Source organism: Pelodiscus sinensis, chromosome 1 (genome assembly GCF_049634645.1).
Source record: "Pelodiscus sinensis isolate JC-2024 chromosome 1, ASM4963464v1, whole genome shotgun sequence".
In the NCBI taxonomy this organism is placed as follows: domain Eukaryota; kingdom Metazoa; phylum Chordata; order Testudines; family Trionychidae; genus Pelodiscus; species Pelodiscus sinensis.
This window is the reverse complement of record NC_134711.1, coordinates 16,763,370-16,789,766: the sequence shown is the minus strand read 5'-3', so window position 1 is coordinate 16,789,766 and position 26,397 is coordinate 16,763,370. Positions and strand designations below refer to the sequence as shown.

The following is a 26,397-nucleotide window of genomic DNA, read 5'->3' as shown; positions in this document are numbered from 1 at the left end:
GTACTCGTTTACCTTACCTGAGGAGACATACTTTACTATAAATGCATTATCAGTGTAATTAATTTATTTAATAGCAAAAATGATAGCTGGTTTTCTCAAATAAGAATCTTCACTTTAGTTACCTTTTCATGGGATTCATATTATTTCTCTTTCCCCATTCTATGCCTATTGAATTCCCTTAAAATTTGCATTTAGGTCAAATAATGCCTAGGCAATCCTTTTAGCTGTGTTTAAACAAGTGCTACTGAAGTGAATTACATTGTATAACAGTAAGTTCAAGTGGAGAAAAAAACACAGCTAACTGAGAACTGTACAATATGGGGATAATAAATGGTCTTGAACCAGTGTCCTGAAATATTTTACGTGAGAGCCCCATGAGCCTGCATCTAAATAGTCACTGACTTTGGGGAAATTTGTTTCTTGATCCAATTTTTATGGCTGGTTTCTCATATATAATGAGCGGAACAAAAACATCACATATGAACACTCCTGAAACTTGAAAAAAACATTCACCATTTCATAGCATTACCACAAATGAGTGCTCAGATGAGGTACCTGATCAGGTAAAATTCCCTAACTGGCCTTCACATGTGCAAATAACAGCTCCAAATTGGTGCAATTATGCATAGAAAGTAAGCCATTGAATTTGAGTTAAACAGAATGCCTGGTATATACATTAAAATCCTAATTAGTTTTAAAAATAGGTGAACTGCCCTGTAAACTTAAGATCTTCCACTTTCTGCTTGTGTCTATCATTCCCCCATTCTCTGTTCATGAATTTCTAAAAATTCTGGTCTAAAAAGTTGTAAGGCTAAATAATTGCTTTTGTACTTTGGTTTATTTAATATGCATACACAAATCTCAATAAATAATAGGTCCTCACACTAATGGTAGACATCACAGTTGCAAAGTTATAGAATCCCAACACGAATTTGTGTGGTAAATCAGTGACTGCAGATTTATTCATGCCCTCTGGGACCCATGCTGCCTTTTCAGCTTAGCATGCAATATGATTTAAATTACAGCTTGTGCAGAGCTGTGCCTTGGGATTATACTGCATGTTTCCAACTGTTTATAGTTCAGTGAGCTTTAACCTCTGTGATTCTCAAAATTAAATAATGTCATGGGTGATATCAAACTGATGGCTGGTAGTAAGTTGTTTAAACACTCTCTTGTATTAAAAGCCTATTTTTACAATGCAGTAGAAATATCTGTGTATTAAAACCATGGAAAATACTTTCAGCTGATTTCAAGAACTTGATTTAAAAGCCGTAACAAGAAGGAATTGTAAAGGCAATACTATGCGCCATTGTTAAAGGACTGCTCCTCTTTCATGACTTGATTTCAGAGGAACAGGATTGGGTCCCAACTCAACGCATTGTACCTAAGTATTGCAACACAACAGGTATGTAAGATCAAGAAATAGTACAGGATAGATTTCCTTTTTCCTTTACACAATAGGAAGTTAATCCTTTGTAGAATTTTGTAGCTTAATTATTGTTAAATACTAAACTGTTTCAGATAATATATATTGGAAATCTTTCAGTACCATCACTGCAGTTCCTCTAAAAGCTTGAGGAAGAATACCTAAAAGGGACCGAATGAAAATTCGAAAAGTCAGTCTTTTGTGGTACTTATTCTTCAACAAATCTCCATCTGTATTCATAACTGTAGCGTAGTGGCAAAAAGAAGAGTTCAGTAGTTTTCATTCCTGTTAATTCTTCAAAGCCTGTGCATTCATCAGAGGTGAATCTGTTCCTTCTTAAACATCTTCAACTGATTTTATCTACGTCCCAATATGCAGCAAACCCTGAAAGCAAAGGGCATTGTGTGACTGTCTTTGAGGGCCTAATCTGACCGGCACAACTTTATCACTAACAATGATGCACAAGTGGAGAGAAGCCAGCTTGATTCTTAATCAGATACTAAGTTGAGTTTGCAGCTCTGGAAGTTGCGGGGGGTGGTGGGAACCTTTTTTAGCACATTTGGCAGAAAATCACTAAGAATGAAACCACACAATGTTTGTCTTTTGTTGTCGTCCTCCCCTTCCTCCCCCACACCTCATGATTGTCATATACTATGGGGAAGACACAGTAAAAGAGTACAGGTTGGACCTCCTTGGTCCGGCACTCTTGGGACCTGAGCCATCCCGGACCAGTGAGTTTGCTGGACCAGAGAAGGTCAATGCTCCACTGCTGGCTGCCCTGCTGCCAGCTCCTCTCTTTGAAGCTCTCAAGACGGGCGTTCCCCAACCTGCCACTGCCCTGCTAATGCTGGCCCAGCTGAGGCTCCCTGCCTGCTGCTGCTGGGGGTTCCCAAGCCAGGGCTACATGGCCACTGCCAGCCCCATTCAGCCACTGCACGCCTTGGTATCTCAAGGGGTTCCTCAGAGAGGCCCCAAGGCTACCTGCCTTGCTGCTGTGACCCAGCTCCGCTGACTTTGGGGGTTTCCCAGCTAGAGCCACTTGGCCACTGCCAAACTGACTGCCACCAGCGGGTTCCCAGGGTTTCCCGGCTGGCCCAGCTGCCACTAGGGATTCCCCTGCTGGAGCTGGAACTCCCAGATGCTGCTTGGCCCCACTCTCTGGATTCCTTGTCTGGGGCTCCTGGGCAGCTGCATGGCCCTATAGCCACCAGAAGTTCCCAGGGTTCCCAGCTGGGGCCGCTCCTGATGCCTGACCCCACTGATGTTGGGGATTACCTGCCCAGGATGGAAGCTCCCAGATACCCTCTTGCCCAGCTGACACCAGGGTTCCCCTGCTTAGCCAAGGCTGGCCCAGCCGGAACTCTGCAGACCCCATTCTCCAGGGGCTCTTTAGCCGAGCAACATCCCTGCCCTGGCAGACCATGGATGTTGCCAGACCAGAGAGTCCAGGCTTTGGGAGGTTCAGCATGTACAGGCAGTCCCCGGGTTACGTACAAGATAGGCACTGTAGGTTTGTTCTTAAGTTGAATCTGTATGTAAGTCGGAACTGGCGTCCAGATTCAGCCGCTGCTGAAACTGACCAGCGGCTGAATACAGGAAGCCCGAGGCAAAGTTGCTTTGCCCCAAGCTTCCTGGAATCAGCCGCTGATCAGTTTCAACAGGGCCGAATCTGGACACCAGTTCCAACGTAGATACAGATTCAACTTAAGAACCCCAGGCGTCCCCAAGTCAGCTGCTGCTGAAACTGACCAGCAGCGGCTGAATCAGGACTCCTGGGGCAGAGCAGCTGGGGTACTGCCGGGTTGGTCCAGTAGCGCCGAGGAACGACACTACGGGACCAACCCGGCAGCGCCCCAGCTGCTCTACCCCAGGCATCGTCGGCCAGAAAAGTCTGGTCTGCTGGGGGGGGGAGGGGCACACTATCTGCGCAGACCAGGGAGACGCGGAGCAGCTTTTCTCACCCTGGAGGACACGGGTGGCGGGACCGCGGTGTATCTGGGCATCCCACCGCTTCCATTCTCTGGGGCAAGAAAAGCCCCGTTCGTAACTGCGGATCCGACGTAAGTCGGATCTGCGTTAACTCGGGGACTGCCTGTAGTTGGATCCCTAGTGTGATTCCTTGGAGTCCTGCATTCATCCTACTTTGCTGCAGAATTGCCATTTCTATCAATGCTGTAACAAACAGCTTTTTTAATGGTCCAGGCTAGGTATATAACTATGGATACCGACTAACTTCTTTTAGTGTTTGTCAAAATATTATAACAAACCTCAAACATATTCCATGGTAATCTGTAGCTAAGGCACTGTCGGGTTTTTTTTTTTTTTTCTTGGCTGCTGAGTGAAACTAGGATATACAAACACACAGCGGATTTTTCAGAGGAGATGGAAGGAATGCAATTGTCCATATAAACATGATTACATTTAGCAAAAAATATTCTTGTACAGTGCATTTCAATCCAGTAATCCTGTATTTTTTTAAAAAAGTTCAACAACATATTATGAACTAAAATCTGAATACATTTTCCAGGCCTAAAGAAGAGCTCTGTGTAGCTTGAAAACTTGTCTCTTTCACCATCTGAAGTTGATCCAAGAGGAAAAAAAATACCTCACCCTTGTCTTTCGAAAATGTGATATTTTATTTAATAATCAGAGCTGCCTTTTAAATTAAACAGAAGCTCGCTAAAATCCAAAGTTGCTGGCCTGTATGTTATTGTGTTTGATCTTTGGAATCTTATAAAAAGCCAAAATATTTTAATGTAACAGAAATTACATTTTGGCTGGTTTGGTCTCAGATCTTTCATGCTAAGTAACAAGACCATGGAAATACAGATTTACACTGCCACTAACACAAGCAGAATATAATGTGTGTATGGACTCAAGTCCAGTTCCTTAACTGGTGTATTTCAACATAGGTTCATAGGCTTCAGTGTAGCTATATCAGTTTACACTAGTTTAGATTAGATACTTAACATATTTGTACATCTATATATTGGAATAGATCTTAATGTACGTATTTGCATGTATGCCCAGAAAGCCATTGTTGTTAGACATTAAACAATAAAGAATCATCACATAATTACAATATTATGGTACAATTTAAGAAACATCAAGGGCTACGTCTACAGTTGCATGATTTTCTGGAAATGCTTTTAATGGAAAAGTTTTCCATTAAAAGCATTTTTGGAAAAGCGCGTCTAGATTGGCAGGATGCTTTTCCGCAAAAGCACTTTTTGTGGAAAAGCGTCTGTGGCCAATCTAGACGCGCTTTTCCGCAAAAAAGCCCCGATCGCCATTTTCATGATCGGGGCTTTTTTTGCGGAAAACAAATCTCTGCTGTCTACACTGGTCCTTTTGCGCAAAAGTTTTTCGGAAAAAGACTTTTGCCCAAACGGGAACAGCATAGTATTTCCGCAAAAGCACTGACAATCTTACATGAGATCGTAAGTGCTTTTGCAGAAATTCAAGTGGCCAGTGTAGACAGCTGGCAAGTTTTTCCACAAAAGCAGATGATTTTGCAGAAAAACTTGCCAGTCTAGACACAGCCCTGGTAATCAGAAAAAACAATAATTTTTGCATTATGAATTGGGATATTATATAGTTCAGTAACCACAATATTACAGGAAAGCTGGTAACAAAATTGCTTTTAGGAAGTTTTCCTGCAGGAACATTATTTCCAGTAGTATAACCCAGTGGTTATATCTGTTTTGACATGCATGCAGGATATTGTATATCAGCATCTAAAAGGTTATTGAGTGTTTGAAAGGTGTGGACAAGCCACAAAAAACCGAACTGCCAGCTTTATCCAAACCTAATTTGGAGTCCCATTTCACTGTCAGTATCCCAGAGTGGATTGCAGTTGGTTAGTCTATTCTTATAATGTGATTCAGGCTCCTAGGAGCTGCCACAACACATATAAAAATTAAATAATACTAGGGAGCTGCCCGTGCTACTTGCTACACTCACCACCACCCCTCTCTTTGGTGGCTTTATGGCCAGAGAGCGTGACGGAGTGATGATATCATTCTGTCACCCATCAGAAAAAAACAGATTTGTATATATTAAATTGGTGGCACTTTTTGAGATATGGAGAAGGTGCTTTTCATAAAAAAAAAATGCCACACAAATAAATGTTGAATACAGGCAGTCCCCGACTTACACGGATCCGACTTACGTCGGATCCGCAGTTACGAACGGAACTGCCCCAGAGTACACGGACTGCGGGACCTCGCGGTCCTGCCGCCCGTGTACTCTGGGGCTTTGCTCTGTGTCTCCCTGGTCTGCAGACCAGGAAGACGCAGAGCAAATCCGCGGAGGGGCTCGGGCAGCGGGTCAGATCTGCTGCCCGAGCCCCCCCTCCCCCGCGCGGCTTTGCAAAGCTGCGGGGGCCTCCGGCAGCGAGGCAGCCCAGGCCGCCTGGACTGCTCCGCTGCCGGCTTCCCGGAGGCTTTGCAAAGTCGCGGGGGAAGCCGGCAGCGGGACAGCCCAGACGCCCCGCGGCTGTCCCGCTGCCGGCGTCCTCAGAGGCTTTGCTCCCCGTCTCCCTGGACTGCTGGTCTCCAGCAGACCAGGGAGACGGGGAGCAAAGCCGCAGAGGACCCAGGCGGTGGGACCGCGGTGCATCTCGGTCCACCGCCCGTGTCTTCCTGGTCTGCTGGGGAGGAGGGGGCACAGCTAGTATGCCCCCCCCCCCAGCAGACTAGGCTTTTCTCCGGACGCCTGTGGCAGAGCAGCTGGGGTGCTGCCGGTTGGTCCCGCAGCGCCGCTCTGGGCACTACTGGTCCAACCCAGCAGCACCCCAGCTGCTCTGGTCCTGATTCAGCTGCTGCTGGTCAGTTTCAGCAGCGGCTGAATCAGGACGCCTGGGGCAGAGCAGATGGGGTGCTGCTGGGTTGGTCCAGTAGTGCCGAGGAGCGGCGCTACTGGAGCAACCCAGCAGCACCCCAGCTGCTCTGTCCCAGGCGTCCTGATTTAGCCGCTGCTGAAACTGACCAGCGCTGACTACAGGAAGCCCGAGGCAGAGTTGCTCTGACCCGGGCTTCCTGAAATCAGCTGCTGATCAGTTTCAGCAGCAGCTGACTTGGGGACGCTTGGGGTTCTTAAGTTGATTCTGTATGTAAGTCAGAACTGGCGGTCAGTTTCAGCAGCGGCTGAATCTGGACGCCAGTTCTGACTTACACACAGATTCAACTTAAGAACAAACCTACAGTCCCTATCTTGTACGTAACCCGGGGACTGCCTGTATACCGTCAGTAGTTTAATAACATTTTGGTTTCAATAAACAGAGACAAAGCCATGGTTTGGACTCGATTGGCTTTTCTTCTAACCTGGCAAATCTGTGGAAGCTTTGTGCCAACATTGAAATCAGAGTTCTCAATGTGGAAGCAAATATATATTAACCCTGGTGTCTACTGATTCGTAAATTATCTTTGAGTAAAATCTGTGTTCTATTGTAATGAATTGCAAACTTCCCATTGATTTCAATAGGATCATGCTTTGGGTCTTTATAAACATGAATGTGTTCAATATTTATAAGTAGTGAATTGCTAAGACAAAGAAAAATTATAGGGCAGTTCAGACCAAGCTACTAAAACCACAGAACTTCCGGGAAGTTGTAGCAAAGTAACTGGGGAATAGTGGGCGCTAGAAGTGGTAGAGACATTTACAGGAGCTAACGTGCATTGTGAATATTTAAAGAATGTTATTTGATGGGGTGGGAGAGTGGAAGTTTCCCATAAAAGTTTTAAGCAAGAAAGCAAAATCTGGGGAATAGAAGAGATGAAAGAAAGGTTTGATTTTATAGACTACAAGACAGGAAATAGTAAACTTTAAAAGATAACTGTAAAAACTGGAATTGTAAAAAGAGGAGTTATGGAATAGGCAGAGTGTGTTGTAAAGCTGGCAAATAAAGATCTCTTAAAGTGTGTTTAAATGGTTGAAATTAGATCTACAAGCGTGGAGAAAAGAAGGAGTCACTAAATGCTAGCAGCATATGAAGGCAAGTGCTTACAATGAGGCTTACAGGTTTGCTATAGAGGCCAAAATTATCTAGAAGAAGCTTTGTAAGAATTATATGTGATTTCCTTATGTGCAGTTTTTCTTCTTAATCTTCAATTACTGAACAGTAAGATAAATGAACTGTAAATAGAAAGCCTGATGACAGCTGACTCCCAGTCACTATGAATCTTTCATAATTTGTTGGATAGGCTGTCATCTGTATTCCATTTCGTATGCACACAAGAAGAAAAACTAAAGAACAAAACCCCGGAAGGAAAGGGAGTGATATCCTTTTTGCCAGAATTATACTTTCTTCCTTATGATACCGAGATACGAGAGAGGTGGATCCATTGCAAAGGGAAAGCAGTCACTCTTTTGTTCTTATAATGTAATAATATAAAACATTTCTGTAGCTTCCAAAAGCAAAAATTTAAAAGTCATTTTCATTGACAATGTCTTTTTCCTGAATGGTACGATAGCAGATATCAGCACTGCTGCAGGCAAAATTCTCTTCACTCAGCTACATTTCTGGTCTCATGTATATATTTTGCCCTATTTCTGTGCACAGAATTCCCATAGTGGTCAACGAGGACTCTGAACATAGAATGAGTATAGAATATGCATAAGAAAGATGTGCAGCTCCTCATGGGATCCCACTCCCTCCCCCACTTGCTGCCTCTTGTTAGAGGCAGTGCGGGCAGGGGGGGATGCATGTAGTCAACAAGATTAACCAATAAGCCAATTGTATAGTTGACTACATGTTGACATCCCTAATCCAGATAGAGAAGTAGATTATTTTATGGGACTGCAATGAACAAGATTTGACCCTTAAAATATAACTGAGGATGTACAATCCTGTATTAGTGGGGGGATGTACAAAGTAACGTAGTAGGTCTTTTCCATCTCTAGTGAATTCATGGTTATAATCACAGCATATGACCATATTATTCCACCTCCTCCATCTTTTTTTGTATTAACAGTGTTAATATACGAAACCAATGATAACCCTATCAATTATTTCTGTTGAGCTATAATGCCTGATAATTCTTTTTTTGTGTTGATTGATGCTAAAATAAGCTGGAAACACAAATTGTATCCATGTGACTACAAAATGAGGTCAACATAATTGATGTTATCACACTGAATATCAAAAGTAGCAAGGAGGATTTTTGCTTCCACCTCCCAAAGGTTGTGGAAATCCCTTGTGGGAATTTCTATGATTTCAGTAAATTGAGAGATTAGTTAAAAATGGAGATTAGTTCAGTCCCTATTTCAGTCTTTACTGCCTGTATTTATTAAGCTTGCCTTAATGGATTTTGTGTCAAGTTGTTGTCCACTGGAAGTAAAAGTTAATTATAATAACAAAACTGTTTTTCATAATCTGACAAAATGACCTCAGGTTTGTGTCTACATCAACAGGACATGACAAAAGAATTAAATTGTGTTGCAAAGATTAGAAGGGTTAGGAACTCTGTACAGGGCCGTTTGTCCTCTGGTTCACTGATTTGAAATGGAACTGTGTGCTGGCCATCCTCTGATGAGTGTTCCCTTAGAAGTGAGTTGATAGGCTCAGTCTAGTGCTTTTGATACATATGTGTAGTATTGTCTAGCCGTTTCACTGATGTTAATGGATTAAGTCTGACAGCACCCCCTATGAGGTAGAGTAGACAAATATTATTCTTCCTATTTTGAAAATGAATGAGCTGATACCCCAGAGGTTTAAGGGACACTATAAAGGGAAAATACGCACAGGCAACAGGAAACAGCAGATTTATTCTGCCAGTGAGGAGTTTGTGTTTCCTGTAAAATTGGCTCCGGGATCCTAAATGCCTAGATCTCAGGTGATATGTGGAGGCTGAAAATATCATTGAAGAGCTCTCTGAACTGCTGCTCAGCTGTCAGAGAAATGTAGGTCTGGAAGGGACCTCATAGGTCGTCTAATCCAGTCTCCTACCGTGAGGTATCTCTAAGCTACAGGTGGGGAACCTTTTTTCTACAACAGGCCATTGGGCACACAAGTGGCTCTGCTGCATAACCCCTAGCCCAGCTGGAACACAGGGGGAATGGAGGAGCCAAACAATGCATGGTGGCAAATGGTGGGTGGGGTGAGCAGGGCACAGCATGGATGGGGATGGGTCCATGCCTGTTTGGAAAGACACAACCATGGGCCAGATGAAATTAAGCAGCAGGCTGGATCCAGCTCATAAACTGTAGATTTCCCAACCCTGGTCTAAGTATTATCTAGCCTATCCCTGTCAGACGTTTATATAACCGGTTCTTAAAACCCTCCAATGGTGGAGATCCCTCAGCCTCCATTAGTAGCACATGTCCTTCATCAGCCAATGCAGTTAATGCCTGATTCATGTCACTTCCCCCTCCAAATCCCCACCATACATGGGTTACAAACTATATGATATATAGGTGTTTTAAGGAGGACATCAGTCTTCTGGCTACGAGGCTCTCAGGAATAACTTGATCATCTTAAAATTAACACACCGGTGATAGAAATATGACACCTCAGGCATCCACAGAAAAGAGGTGCTAATGACATCCTACTGTATTTTGGTGCTTGTTCTTTAAAGAGATAATAATCACCTCTTTCAGATTAAATAGAATGGGTAGATCAGTAGGTCTGTTTTTTGGGAAATCTAATTTACTTTGTGAATTATGCTATAATTTGACTGAACTTTTGTATTCACTTTTCTTCACCGTATAATTAATTATAGAGGATCAAAATGACTGTTGTTTCTTTAAGAACAAAGGACTCAGAAACTGATAATTATTTCTTAGCTCAACGCTTTTTTTTTTCTTTCCATGCTGCCTGCAATATTACTCCTTAGAAATGTTCAGACTCAAGACTGAATTATGTGGGAGGTAAATTGGGGGCTCTACCCCGATGTTAGTACCTAAAAACTGTAGGTACTCATGGAATCAGGAGGTCTCACATCCTCTCTGTTGCTCAGATACTTGAGAGCACCATTTCACACACACGTGCAAAAAAGGGGAGTGCTTAATGTTAAAGGAGTAACCAGGACTATCTTTCCTCATGTTCCCTCATAGCAACTGTACAGACAACTCGGATCTGTTTCTTAATGATAGTAAAGCCCCCTTTCATCACTCTGGCATTGTAAAGTTGCCTTAAAGAGGACATACCTTTAATTTGATGTCTTTTAAAACCTGGAGGAGTAGTGTTAAGAGACGTTAGGGTAAATGAGAGACAGGAACTAAGCCTAAGGACATAACTGCATTGCAATACAGGGGGTGATTGCAGATCATGTAGGGGACATGTACACAGCAGGGCAACATTGAATTAAGCTATGCAACTTGAGCTATGTCAATGGTGTATCTTAAATCAAAATAGCTTAATTTGGCTTTTAGCACTGTCTAAACAGCAGGAAGTCACAGGAAGAATGCTTTTCCTTTGTCTTTCCTTACTCCTTGTGACATGAGGGTTACAGGAGCAAGAGTAAAAAGCTCATTATTTCAAAATAGTGGGCTCACTGTGTAGACACGCTCTTTGTTATTTCAGAATGTCAGTTATTCTGAAATAACGCTGCTGTGTCGACTTAGATATGTGAGCTGGTTTTAATCTAGCTAACTCAAATACCAGAACAGTGAAGCTGTAATCATGTGCACTTCCACATGGGATGTGCAAGCATGCACGGAACCCTGATAGTTACTCGGGGTGGGGGGTATCCCCTAGTGAAGTGTGCAGCTTCACTGCTCCAGGGCCTCAGCTAGCTATATTAAAACTACACACATGGTAATCTCACCCCATGATGGCAAAGAAGGCATGCCCTTAGGTTTAAGACCTGACTCCGACTTACCCTTAGCTCCCTTCTCAACACTTCTCATTTATTGTGGGCCAAATAACAACTTAACCTAAATAAAATTCCCTAAAACCATACCTGTAGTTGTTTGAGGGTTTTTTTTTCTATTTTAATTTTCTGATTTCCTATGGTGAATGCTATTCTTGGAATATGAATGGTGCTGTTCATTTAACCTGAACTGATGTTGAATCATTTCTATGCCAAGATGTGACCCCTCCATAGATGCAGGGGCTACTGCATCATCCCCAGGTCTTGCATCTGATGTTCTGGCTAACTAGGCCAATGCTGCCTGGAGATTTTGCTGCTGGCCCTAGGCCATGCTGGACTGCCAGTTCCAGGAAGTCTACTGCTGTCCCCAGGGTCCTGTTCGCCTACCACACATGTGGGGCTCCCAGTTGCTCTACTGTGGGTGTTCATGGGGTGTTCTGGGTCTCCACATAGCTGCCAGCCCTTTTCCCTAAGGTCCCAGCCATCAGCCCTGCATGCAGTGTCCCAGCGGTTGGCCCCGCCTGTAGGCAGCAGTGAGGGGTAAGGACAGAGCTAAAGGTAGTTCAGGACCCTCACTCCAAGAATTATTCCAGTGCCACTGACCCCCTCAGAGGTTTGGTTTCAGTCTGTAAGAATTTTACATAACTCAACAAAAAGATTCTGTCCACAGGACTAGAGCTCACAACATCTCTTTTAGTTCATAAAGAATTTAGAATTTTTATAAATGGAGAGTGAGAAAAATTGGTGTTTCCCTTCTTTATCCAGAGAACGGTTATAATCAGGAAGCAAACTAGATTTTGCAACAGTAAACATGTGATTATATTACCCACATCTCTGTTTAGACCTTGAAGTACAGACATGCTTTTATTTTAGGAGAAGTCTAAGAGTCAGGTTAGTTATCAGAATCATAAGAACATAAGCACATAAAAATAGCCATACTGGGTCAGACTAATGGTCCATCTAGCCCAGTATCCTGTCTGCCAACAGTAGCCAAATTAGTCCCCATCATATTGTATGTATAATTGGGATTTTTTTTCCAATGTGCATTAATTTACATTTATCAACATTAAATTTCATTTGCCATTTTGTTGACCAGTCACTTAGTTTGGTGGCATCTCTTTGAGGCTCTTCACAGTCTGCTTTGCTCTTAACTATCATGAGCAGTTTGGTATCATCAGCAAAATTTGCCACCTCACTGTTTACCCCTTTCTCTAGATCATTTATAAATAAGTTGAACAGGATTGGTCTCAGGACAGACCCTTGGAGGACCCTACTAGTTACCTCTCTTCACTCTGAAAATTTACCGTTTATTCCTACCTTTTGTTTTCTGTCTTTTAACCAGTTATCAATCCACGAAAGGAACTTCCCTCTTATCCCATGACAACTTACTTTACTTAAGAGCCTTTAATGGGGTTTTTTGGGGGGAGGCGTTGGGTTTGGTCCATGCCTGAACGGGGTCTAAAGAGCTTGCATAAAGAACACAGCTTTGTTTTAAAGTTTCTTATAATAAGAATCACTCTTAAATGATGAATAATAACCAAATATTGCAAATCCTTACCCAGTGGGATTCAATCTCTATTTTCAATTGTGTGACAGCATTATTGAGGTCTGGACAGAAGCTGGAAGTAAAAAAACATTGTGAGTTTATGCATATTCTCTGCTATAGTTTTTAATTCTTTCTGTGTTATTATTTTGTATGGGAATGTTGAAAAAGTGCTACTGTAATATCATTTATGGCATAAATGTCCCAAAGCAGCTTTGCTTCACGCATCAGCAAAATGCAGACACATGTGTAGTGAAAACAGAGTGGTTATTTAACTGCACTGGGAAATGCTACACAAATTTAATTCAAAGAGTGAAATTATATAATTTAAATTGTAGAAGGAATTGAGATAAACTAACGCCAGTATGACTAGTCTTTGAAAAAATCTGATGAAACATCTCATCTCTTATCAGACCTAGTTTAACTTGACAGCTAACATTACTACCTCTAAAACTGTAGCCCCATAGCATCATTTTGCAGTACTAATTTAGTTAGTGATTTAGAGACAAAAGTGCCATCAACCAAATCATAAATACCATTGCCTTGAGCATTCTTGATTTTTCTCCAGTAGCAGAATTCCCTGACCATAACCAATTCTACTTATCTTGCAAGAGCAGTTAATATTGAATCCAGATATGGTATACATACAGAAATGGTATGGATGCCTCACAACTGCTTTTACATATATTTAAGCTTCTTGAGGTTCTCTATGAGCCTTGAGAAACAAATAGCCAGAATGTACTGCACTTCAATCACATTCTTTCTTTGTCCATGGTCCTGCCCTGACACAGCCCCTGTGCTAAGAGCTGGGAACAGGACAGGTATAACACCCTTACGCCATCTCTTAACAACCAAGAAGTTCCCTTGTGGAAGGGATGTGCCTAGGGAGCCATTTTCACAATTTTAAAGGAATCTTTATGCCAGTAGAATGCTGTAAAAGGTGTGAGGTAATGCTTAGGATACCCAGCTACTGTGTTAGCTTGTGCCTTAGCAAAAGCGAGGGCTTTGATGCAGCTAAACTATGTCTGTTCCCTGGCACACTAGCTTGTTTGCCCTTGTAGCAAGCTCTTCAGGCCTCTGCCAATCTAAAACTTTCCTTGCAGACAATAACTAGTGAACCCCAGTTTCCAGGTTCTGCAGAAACATCTCCCTGTAGATGTTTCTCATGGGATGCTATCAGAAATTATTTTACTGCCTCCAAAGAGGAAGAGCACACCACATAGCCTGTGGGTTTAGCTAGAGACTCTTATGTAACTTAGGGTATGTCTACACTGCAGAGTTTTGTCGGAAAAACAGCTGTTTTTCAAAAAAACCTTCTCTTACGTCCACACTGCAATCATATTCTTTAGAAAAAAAATTGAAAGAATAGAGGGGCTCTTCCGACATTGGTAAAGCTTTTTATATGAGAAAGAAGCCTTTTTCCAAAAGGGAAAAAGACGTGTGTGGACAGGGAAGAAGGAGTTCTTTCGAAAGAAAAGGAAAGAGGTGGCCACTCTGTCCATAGTAATCACAGCTGAAATGCGAGATAGTGTCCATTCAATGTGTACGCTATCTTTCGAAAAAGCAGATCACTTTTTCATTGTGCTTTTGGTTTGTAGATGCTCTCTTTTGGAAGAAGCTTTTTTGGAAGATCTGTTCCAAAAAAGCTTCTTCCGAAAGAAGCCTGCAGTCTAGACATAGCCTTTAATGCACAGCATTCAGATTGTTTTATACTAAAACAGGAATAAGTGTATTAACAAGAAGGACATGATACTAAGCAAAAGAAAAGAGAACAGGTACAGTTACAAACAATAAAATAAAATAAAATAAAATAAAATAAAATAAAATAAACTTTCTGGTGACTAAAATTTAATTTTAGCTAGTTATAATGTTTGTTTAAGCAATTTTCTTACTTACTGCAAGTTCCTAGCATTTCTAGCCCACCAGAATGGGAATCCAACTTTCAAAGGCTCACAGAATGCTTTACCCTGTGTCCCCTCAGTGTTGGATAACTACAGCTATGTCTACTCAGCAGTGTTATTTCAGAATAACTGACGTTTCAACATAATGTTGATATAATATTGAGCTGGAGGACTTGTTATTCTGACTCCTATAACCCTCATGGTATGAGAAGTAAGGGAAGTTGGAGGAAGAGTGTTCTAACTTGGACTTCCTGCTGTACAGACAGTGCCAAAAGCTGAAATAAACTATTTCAACTTAAGCTACGCAATTGACGTAGCTGAAGTTGCGTAGGTGATTTCAGCTTTAGCCCTGCTGTGTAGACAGGCCCTAAAAGGCTTTTTTGCTCCCCTTATATTATTCAAAATCCATTGTGTCTGCCTCAAGAGCCAGCAAGGCTTCCTGGAGTGCAGATTGAATCTGATTGTTAAACAGGTTTCTCCCCTGCTTGTTTAGCTTTATGGTGTTTTTTCCTGTCCATTGGTTGGAATTCAGACAACTAAATGCAAATTCTTTTTTCTAGGAAAGGCTAGGTCTGTGCACTGTTTCCCTATCAAATTTAAATAACATATTTTCAGCACACATCTATACTTGGTACACAACTGGTACTTACCTCACACAATGATTTTTGGGATCAGTGTATCATCAGCTTACTTAGGATGATATCTCTGAGATACCTGGTATGACAATAATGCATTAGGGCAATGCTTGTGTCAGGCGTGAGTTACAGACTGGAGGACCCTTTGCCAGTTGGCACTAAGGGGCTGCCAGGATAACAAAGGGGCTTACCTGTAAGTGACAAACAGGTACAAAGTTTGACTGACTCCACAGCAAAAGAGAGCGTTTGCCAGGTGAGGGATGAAATGAGAGAGATTTAGAAGCACACTATTAAAAGATTAGGAGATTTGTAAAGTATGGTAAATTGTGTAAAAGCATCCGACAAGTTAGTTCTCTTGTCATTACATATTAAAAGCTTTGTCTCTTGGTGACCTTACAGAAAGCAGTGAGGACTTGCAGCTTTGCGATGCGGTATGGTTGGGGCTATAAGTCTTTCTCTGTAAAGGCAATAGAGTTAGCTATGCTTTTCACGTTCAGTTTTTATGAGGACAGTTCCCGCTTTTCTCTATTTTGCTGGGTCTCTGTAGACAGGCATTGTGTGTTTATGAAGTCTGAGTAGCTGTCTATTTTTGTTATTGTTAAATTTTTAATTTAAGATTCCCTAGACTTATTACATTGCCACAGGCTTCTCGTCACCCTCCAGTAATTTTCTTTAAATTATAGCAACTGTAACTTTACTGAGCATAAAATTTCCCTATAGTTTCCTCAAATTTCCTAGCTGTGAACTGGGGAAATTTGTCATACTGACCACAAATCTCCTGTAACAGAGGCATCTGATTCAACCTCCTTACAGAATGCCTCCTGTGAGAACTGCCCTTTGAAATGATGAAGGGACGACCCCCGACTTCTGTTTGCTCAGCTTAGTTAGTGTAGCTTGACAACTAAAGGCAATTTCAGTGTCATTTACTTTATGGATCATCATTAAAATGCTAATATGATTCGTTCGGGAATCTAATCTGCTTTCTTTTATTGTTTTTGCTGTTGTTATTTTGTTATTGCTAAAGAATAATGCTGGTGAGGGAGCAAATGAAGATTGATTTTCCTTTAGCTTTATCTACACGTGAAGTGCTGAGACAAGCAAAACATGTTTCCATTGCTTAACTAAGCAAACAATGGCATATAAATCATAAAGGCAGCTGGACCAAGGTGTCTTTTTCATAAAGTGGTAGATTTCTCATAAAGGACAGTTTAATGGGCCACTGCTGAAGAAATTGTTAAAGAATCCCACAGAGCCACAGAAAAACCAGAGCTAGCAGAAGGTGTCATTTGTGGTATGAGAAGTAGCTCAGTGTCAAGAGACTTGAGCAAAGGATATTTTAAAAAGGTGAACTGCATTTCTTAATTATTTGATTCTTGACACTAATTGTTTTAAATCAGCATTTCTATTTTTAGCCTGCTTACAGTGGTTATGAGATCTGCCATTAATGTTTATCATCATGTTTACATTTTGGTTTCATTCCCCCTTTGATCATGTTTAAATATACTTGTGACATATTCTTTTGATAGTTGATGTTTTGTTAAAGCACATTTTGACATTGATTGTTAGATTTCTAAACATATAGAATCCTTATAAACTGTTTAAACTCAAAGTGTTTCTTGATCCTTTTCACTAAGAGTGTTTTCTGGGCCTAGAACATAGAAAAAGAATACAATACACAGAGGGTGCGTCTATACTGGCAAGATTTTGCGCAAAAGCAATCGCTTTTGCGCAAAAACTTGCCAGCTGTCTACACTGGCCGCTTGAATTTGCGCAAGAGCACTGACGTTCTAATGTAAGAATTCAGTGCTTCTTGCACAAATACTTTGACGCTCCCACTCAGGATTAAGCCCTTTTGCGCAAGAATACTTGCGCAAGAGGGCCAGTGTAGACAGGCACCTTAATTTTTTGCGCAAGAAAGCCCGATGGCCATTCATGTCAGGGAGACAATTCATTGAATGTCCCATTACAACATCAAAAGGTATCATATTAGCACAGGTGGATTTACTGACATCATTAGTACCTAAGTGCCAACACTTTTCCTTCACATCAGTAGAGAAGGACTTATTCTATCAGCAACTCAACTCTCATCAGCAATCTACCACCAGGCAAGCAAGTCTGTCCATGGAGAGACTTCAAAGCTAAATCAGCTCACATCACAAGATGTGGTTGCTAATCACTGGCCATCATAGAGTGGAAAAACTTAACCACAATGGTCAAAGACAACTGGAGCTTTCCATTCACCAATCACTGTGTATTGCCAACACATGCAGGTTTCATGAAGACATCCCAGATTTAGAAACTGGGACCAATTACCTTTAATTGTCACCTGTAGAAAACACCTACAAGATGCTCTCCATGCTTGCTGTTATCACAGGATAGATTGTGATATAGACCATGCACTTGTATGCTTCATGGGCATTCCATCATACCGAACAGAAATCTTGCCCATGCATTAACATAAAAAAAAGAGCAGGGAAAGTGTTTCCAATTTAGTACCCATCTTCCAGAAGCAACTGCATCTTCCCTCAATGCTGATACTGCCTAGAAGACATTCAGAATATCCATATAACTGAAACATTCACTTTTAGTGAACAGACTATAAAAACTGATTTGTAGCACGACCTGAAGGAATATCCAGTTTCTGAAGCAAAATGCACCTCATATTTCCACCACAACCTTCACACCTCTCCTGAGACATATGCCAACTTAGGCTATGTCAATATAGCAGATGTTATTCTAAAATAACAAACAGTGTCTACACAGCAAGCCATTATCTTGAAATAATGTCGAGGATTAGTTACTCCAACTCCTGTAAGCCCCATTTTTTGAGGCGTAAGGGAAGTTAAAGGAAGAGTGATCTTCCTTCGGCTTCCTGCTGTGTATACAGTACCAAAAACCAAATTAAACTATTTTGACTTCAGGTACGCAATTGACATAGCTGAAGTTGCATAGCTTAAATTTACTTTGCCCTGATGTGTAGATATACTCTCAGAGTGGCCAAGAGTGGCCAATTACGCAGGCTTCATCTGTGCTAAAGATACAAATGACCTTTCAGAATGGAGATCTCAGATGTATGATTAATGCAATTAAGAAAGCAATAGATCCTTCATCTAAGAAGATTGTCCAACTCAAATATTTTAATGATCGTCAACATTGAGAGAAGCAAACAAATGCAAAACTGATTGAAACACTATCACAAACTCTATTCATGAGCATCCATTAAAGAGCTTGGTTTACAATCATTTATAAATGAACCTAAAAAATCAAATCCCTTCCTAGCACCAGGAAAGGCTGCAGGAAAAGATAGAATTCCAACTGAAGTAGAGAAACGAGGAGGACAGATTGTGCCTAATATCTGCACAGTGTCTTGCTTGTCTTTTTGCCTACCACAAGACCTGATGGATGCCAACTTCATAATGCTGTATAGAAACAAAGAAGACAGAATTATTTTAAACTACAGAGAAATCCCTCTCCCAGGTGTTGCTGGCAAGGCATTTACATAGGTCATTTTTAAAAGATTGTAAGTTCTTGCTGAATATGCATGTCCAGAGAGCCAACATGGCTAATGTACTATCACCATGATCTTCACAAAGGTAATTGTCTAAAAAGTGTCAAGAACAAGAATGTCCTTTGTTCATGGCCTTCATAGATCTTACAAAAGCTTTTGAGCTGGTTCACAGAGAGGATATTTTTCAATTGCTTGGGAGAACTGATTGCTTCACAATCCTCCTCAGTCTGATTCAGTCCTCCATAATGGGGTCCAGTATGATCGTATGATCAATCTGAAAGCTTCCAAATCCAGAGCGATGTCAAACAGGGATGTGCTTTGGCACCAACACTTCTCGGTGTATTCTCCTCATCATTGAGTCATCATGCTTTTTCATTTACCACCCGTGGTGTAAATCTCAGTACAAGATCAAATAGGAAACACTTCAACATTTCATCTCTACAAGCAAAAGGCAAGGTCAAACATCTGTCTATATGAGAAGTATTATTAATTGATGATGCAGTTCTCCTCACACATAGTGTATACATTTAATTAGCGTACAAACTGTGGAGCATCCTTAATAAATAAAGTAGTGCTTCAATAAGTTAGCTCCTCAGTTTATGAAAATCAGCGTAGCACAGTCAGGCTCATTATCTTCCTAACTATGTGTGATATGTATTAAGAAGACACTTTAATATATGATACTAGAACAGCTTATAATTTGACACAGGAACAAGACTCTTTGAGTAGTTAAATATAGTTCTCACTGAATTATCCCAGCAGGAGGTAAAATGCTGTAGGAAGAACAAAGGCTTGGTAATTCTGTTTGATTTACCTTCTTTTCCCTGAGGATGATCAAAGAGGCCGACTCAAATACTTGAATGAAAATATTGGGCCAGATATTCCCTTGGTGTAAATTGATAGCTCCATTAAAATCAATGGTGCTATAGTGATTTATACCAATTGAGTATGTGTTCTAGTATCTTTAACTACTGTTTTCTATTCATCAATCTCTCTTGATGCTTTATGAGTCTACAATAATATCATGGTCTATGTGTCAAAGGGTAATATGTATTCTGAATAAAGATGTCAGTAGAGCTGGTCAGAAAAGTGGATATTCCATTAATCTTTTATTTAAAAAATGAAAAACATATTTAAAAAATGTTCTCACCAGAATGGTTTTGTTTTTCCACACAAAAAAAATCAAAATGTTTTGTTTTTGTTAGCTGAAAAAATGGACAATATCAAACACATTGGCCATTTTTTATTTAAAATGTTTGGTAAATGTTAGGCTATTCTTGAGTGTTTTCTCTCTATTTCCAATTACTACAGATGCTGAGGGCATCTCACTGTTTAGGGTATTTATACTTTTAGTGCCATTACATTTTATTCATGGAGGACTAAGACAAGACAGACTATGTGACTTGATAAAGGTAACAGAGGAGGTACATGGCAGTTCATGAATTTTGAACATAGTTCCCCCAATTCTCAGCCTAGCACCTTTAACCATTGGGCAAACGATGTTCTTTCTGTAGTGTAGTTTTTCTGTTGAGTTTTTGTTTCAATTTGATATTTCTGCCATAGAGAAAGTCAAAATAAACAAGGAAATAAGAACTAGGTAAGAGTGAAGATGAAAGAAACTCTACACTCCATGCATGGAATTAGGAAGTTATGCTGTAATGTTACACTACCATTCATAGAGCAGTTTTATATGTGTTATATTACTCCATGGCTGTGTCTACACTGGCCACCTATTACGGAATAGGCATGCAAATGTAGCACTTTGGAAAAGGCAAATCCGCGGGGAATTTAAATATCCCCTGCGGCATTTGCATTTTCATGGCCGCCGCTTTTTTCCGGCTTGGAGATAAGCCGGAGAAAAGCGTCCAGACTGGCGCGATCCTCTAGAATAAAGCCCTATTCCGGAGGATCTCTTATTCCTACTTGCAAGTAGGAATTTTAAACATATTTTAAAAATGTTCTCACCAGAATGGTTTTGTTTTTCCACACACAAAAAAATCAAAATGTTTTGTTTTTGTTAGCTGAAAAAAATGGACAATATCAAACACTTATCTCCAAGCCGGAAAAAAGCGGCGGCCATGAAAATGCAAATGCCGCAGGGGATATTTAAATTCCCCGCGGATTTGCCTTTTCCAAAGTGCTACATTTGCATGCCTATTCCGTAATAGGGGCCAATGTAGACGTAGCCCATAGGTTTTCCTAAATCACTACAGAGGATAAATAGCAAGCACTGTTAAACACCAAATAAATAAACTGTAGACCTTTGCTGGTGTGCAGTGTTGGGAATGTGCTGTGTATTTTGTCCTACTAGTAGATTAAAAGAATAGAAAGAAGTCATAATAGGGTTTTTCTTTGTGTGGGAAGAAAAGCTGGAAAATTCCTTATTTGATGAAAGAGAAAGGAAGAGTGCTTTCATATAAATGAGCCAACAGGTTTCACTTGCTGGGTAGTAACATGTACACTGGCATTTTCTTCTCAGATCCTAGGTTTGTTAGTGCCCACCTAATACCAGAGAGTGACAACCCAGAAGATGACAAAATCTATTTCTTCTTCCGTGAAAATGCAATTGATGGAGAACACTCTGGAAAAGCCACCCATGCCAGAATAGGGCAGATCTGTAAGGTAATATGGTGACTTAATTGTGGGCAAATGGGTTTTGCAGAGTGACCAAAAGTCGAGGAAAGCATTACAGAGGAACGCTATTAGTTATCTTCTATTTAATGTAGCACCCCACATTTGCAATGAGAACCTTCTGAGTTTTCAAAATGTGGATGAGAGAAAAGTCTCATGCAAGAAATATGGTACTTCCTGCTTCCAGGTGGAGCAGATAGTCTGTAGAAATTTTCTTGGGTTATTTTTTACACCTCAGAGTTTCCATTCTGGATACAGCTCCTAAAGGCAGAGGCTTCTGAAAATGTAAATAATTGTTGAGGTTAAGTTTTATTACTGAACAAAGTGTCAGAAATCTCAGACTGGCTCATCCCTCCCAACAAATATCCACATATGTTTTTCCTAAGGTACCTTAAGAAAATAGCTGTGAATTAAGTAATCACATCAATTTTGATAGCTTTGGTAAATATAATGCTTTGAGTAGAATATCAGATTATGTCTGTGGGCAAGACTCCACATCTCCATCTCTTAAAAACTAGATAGCAACTTGAAAAATTGAAGCCCCACCCTTATGGAGACCTTGATCTGCTACCACTCCCAGCCCTGCTGTTAAGTGTCTGATTTTTCCATCTTATAACCTTTTATACTTTGAATCTATACAAATTGTGGGGCTACTTTGTTGATATTTAGTAAAGAATAATGAGCTGTTTAAACTTTATTAACACTTGGCAACATGTAAACGTGCACAGAAGCAAAATATTTGGAAATTTTTTGAAATTTTGGAAAAGCACCTTTCGAAAGCAAAGCGGAAAAAGATATACAAATTGCGGTTTGCAATTTGCGTATCTTTTTCCAACTTTTCTTTGTAGACTAGGTGTAGCCCAAGACACATTAAAATGGATACATTATTGGAATATTTGTAAAACTGAGGGGAATTTTATAATTTCCTAAACGGTAATGAGGAGACTATATAAAACTGTTGATTATGTTATATTTAACACATAGTTTTAAGTGTCATTTTTTCATATAATTTCCTATTTCAAACATGAATATTATCATGTGTTAACATGCAATATTTCTCCTGTTAGAATGACTTTGGTGGACACAGAAGCCTTGTTAATAAATGGACAACTTTCCTTAAAGCACGTCTGATTTGTTCTGTGCCAGGACCCAATGGCATTGATACGCATTTTGATGAACTACGTAAGTAGCCAAAATGGATTTGATTGCGGAAGTATTTTCTGGTACTTTAATTACCGAAATTACCATGTGTTTTCTTGGTTTTTTTCTTTTTCTTTTTGTTACAGAGGACGTATTTCTAATGAACTCAAAAGACCCTAAAAATCCAATAGTCTATGGAGTGTTTACAACTTCCAGGTACAGAGTGTATCATTTTACTTGTATGGAAACTTGTGTGGCTGGTTGCTTTAAAGAGCTCTCTTTGTTACAATGTTCTTAAAATCACAGCATTTTCTTAACCTTTGAACTATCACAAGGCAGTCCAAGTTAGTGAATTACTTTCTTTTCTCCTAAGCAAAGTAGCCATGCAGTTGGAGCGAATGTGTTAGTTTTTCAGTGCTGCTGAAGCACTGACTTTAAAGATGGAGGGTGAAATGTCAAAGCCTCTTGCCAAATAGAGCTGGAAAAATAATGTCAAGAACATTTTTTCAACATTTTTTAATTTAATTCCTGAAATTTTAAAATTTTGGAAAATTTCTGGCCAATCAATTGATTTTTTAAGAAAAAAAATCAAATAATTTACAAAAATATTTACATTTTGAAAATTAAATTTTTCAATCACTCTACAACTACTGAGTCTAGTACATGCATGGTATACATATTTTCACTTCAGAGGCTCATAGATTCTAAGGTTAGAATGGATCACTTTGTGGTCAACTACTCTGATCTCATGCAGTCCGCAGAACTTTCTTCAATTGAGCTTACACTAAGGATGGAATTGTCCCTAGAACTTTTTTCTCATTAAGGACCATTGAATTTGCCTCTGAGGGGAAAACTACCTATAACCATGGAGGCAGACATATTTGTTTTGAAACACAAGTTTCTAGTGATCAGATAATGCACAAGAATTAAGCTTATCCACTCTCATTATAAAAGCCCCAAGGTAATGTACAGCGGTGCAGCTTCAGCGTGTGTGTTCTCACAAAGGGGATGTGGGGGAGAGAGAGCAAGGGCAAAACTAAAACAAATATGCCCAATATTAACCAGGGCATATAAAGTTATTGTTTAACTATAGGGTGAGTAATGGATCAACAGAGCTATTTGCATGAAGTTCACCATTATGAAAAACACATGAGATCTCTTTATTTCATATTTACACCAATAAGTTAGATTTGTGGAATATCAGCTGTTACAAGTAGATTGCTCCTACCTTCTTTATGAAGCAGTTCTGTTTCAAAATCAGAGAGGAAAGCAGAAAACACCTATTATCTATTGAGATCCAGATTCCACCATTCTCAGCCTTATCCATATAAAGTAGCCCTAATGCTGAGCAAAGTCCCTTGAAATTGGATTTAGACCTTATAACAATATGTTTCAAGTAGCAGCCAGCTTCAATTCTGCTTAGAAAAAAACTCTGAGAGATTTGTAGTAGTAACTTTCAAAGGCATGTGTTTAGGTTTGCTGAGACAGCATTTCAGAGTTTGGAAAAATCAATGCACACAATAAATTAAAGAGCCTTCGATCCCACCATTCTCCTGTGATTAAATTGACAAATAATTTAAAGAAACTGATTTCTTTTTCTCCCCCCCCCTTCCATCCCATTTTTAGCAACATCTTCAAAGGATCGGCAGTGTGCATGTACAGCATGACAGATGTAAGGAGGGTATTCCTTGGGCCATATTCTCACAGAGATGGCCCCAACTACCAGTGGGTGCCTTACCAAGGACGTGTGCCATATCCACGGCCAGGAACTGTAAGTGCACTGGAAAATCTGATAGTGGTTTCACTCATTACATTGTATGTTAACTTTACATCACCAAGGAAGCTGAAAGAAAAGCAAACTTGCTGGTGCTGCAAATCCAGAATTTGCTGCCTCTACTTGCAGTGTGCAGCTGCTTTGTCATTGAGCCTAACCCTGTAAACCTCAACTCAGGCAAAAACCATATTGATTTCAGCAGAAGTTTGACTGAAGCAGGGTTACAGGATTTTGTGGAGTATTTTTAGAGTAGTTAAGGAATAATGCAGCTTTCCTCTCCTAAATTGCATCTCTATAGAGCATTAAGGTAACCATTCTGCAGTGGATGGGAAAGCCATTGGAATAGTGGAATAATTCCAAGAGGGATTTTTGAAAACTGTCATTCTACTTTCCTGTCTCTTTCTAATGCCTTGGATACTGTGGTGACCATGGAACCACTACTTGTGACTTCCCATTCAATCCAGTCACTGTCAGATCTCAGAAATGCTGCTGAGCTTTCCCTATACGTGTCTTTTCTCCAGTAGAATGTGTTAAAGGATTGGGTTGTACATATCAGGGTAGATTTTCAGCTGTTGTAAATCAACTTCACTCCATTGACATTCCAGTGTACAGTAGGCTAAGGATCAAGCCCATTCAGATATATCTATGCCTGACATAATCTCTAAGGATGCATCTATCCTGCGCCGTTATTTTGAGATACCTAGCATTATTTCAAAATAACAATGCGAGCACCTACACAGCCATTCTGTTATTTTGAAATAATTTTTAAATAACAGATGGCTTATTCCAAAATCTGTAATTCTCATTCTACAAAGAATAACACCTATTCCAAAATTGCTATTTTGAAATAAGCGTGCAGTGTAGACGTACCTTAAATTTCAAGGAAGTACAGTGCCATTAAAAAAACAAGGATAGCACATAGGCATTATTCATAAGTGGACATTTCTATGATTCTTTGATAATATAGATTGCCCTTTAATTGTCAGTAGCCTTTAAACTAGTTCTTTCATCAAGCTTGTTCTCAAAACTAGCTTCCATGATTAGTAGTGAAAGGATTAAATGATATAGATGTCTGACCTTACAAAAATTGATTGCTACATTAAAGAAGGGAATAATTCCTCAGCAACAGGATTATATAATTCTCCTCACTCCGTGCACGTGATTGCTAAAGAGATAAGCAGATTTCTTCTTCAAAATGTCTCAAGTGCTCCAGAGTTTAGGGGAATTTTATTCCTGGGATGTTGTTGAAATCCATTAAAAAATCCCAGGAGGAATAAAAGATTATATTAATAGAATGGATAGTGGTATGAGATATGAGATACGATATATGAGCATGGCTAAATTCAGATTCCTCAACAAAAGCAAAGATTTTATTTTATTTTGAAATAAAATACACCTTTTCCTCTTAATTGATTCACAACTCACCCTTGAATAACCGAGCTACTAAATCCTGGTGTACTTTCTGCCTTTGGCCTGCATCCGACAAGACTGAATATTTTCAACTCCTGGTGAAGTAAAAGGAAATTGAGGTGTTAGTACATTGCTGGATAGATAGATACTAGATATTGCTCAATTCTCTAGCATCAGGCATTTTCTTGATGACTCCTAGCATACTTTCTTCACCGATTAAAAAACTCTGACCAGGTATATTAAAGTATTGCTCTCAACCAGCAAATCACATAGACATGAATAAGGGATACCAGATAGCTAGTGTGAGAAATTAGAACAGGAAATGGGGAGTAATGGGTGCTTATACAAGACAAAACACTGAATATCTGGACTTTCCCTATGAAATTAGGACTTATGATCACCTTAACATGCACTTAACTTTAAGCATTTGAGTAATCCCGTTGTGGACTATTCAGATGCTTGCACAAATGTTTTGTTAGATTGAATTGGGGCCTATGAAGTCAGAAGGAGTCTAGTCATTAACATCTGAGCAGTGTCAGGTTAATGCTTTGCTACACATACAGCCATTGTGATGTCTGAAATCTCTGCAAAAAAATCCATCATATCTACACATGGGA

The 26,397-nt window shown here is 40.1% G+C and overlaps 1 protein-coding gene and 1 long non-coding RNA gene across 6 annotated transcripts in view; one reads left to right on the top strand and one right to left on the bottom strand.

Moving 5' to 3' along the window:
- SEMA3A (semaphorin 3A) overlaps positions 1–26,397 on the top strand; it is a 446,406-nt gene that overhangs the window by 373,693 nt on the left and 46,316 nt on the right. For all 5 annotated transcript variants that reach the window (XM_006117134.4, XM_075926288.1, XM_006117137.4 and 2 more), the window contains 4 exons: positions 21,305–21,447; positions 22,524–22,638; positions 22,743–22,812; positions 24,223–24,367. In XM_006117134.4, the coding sequence (XP_006117196.2) occupies positions 21,305–21,447; positions 22,524–22,638; positions 22,743–22,812; positions 24,223–24,367 (473 nt within the window). The remainder of the gene's footprint in view (positions 1–21,304; positions 21,448–22,523; positions 22,639–22,742; positions 22,813–24,222; positions 24,368–26,397) is intronic.
- Positions 1,673–25,894, bottom strand: LOC142829057 (uncharacterized). The gene is made up of 3 exons (XR_012903263.1): positions 25,796–25,894; positions 12,797–12,857; positions 1,673–1,810 (listed from the first exon to the last, which is right to left on the bottom strand). It is a non-coding gene; the product is annotated as an uncharacterized LOC142829057 (long non-coding RNA).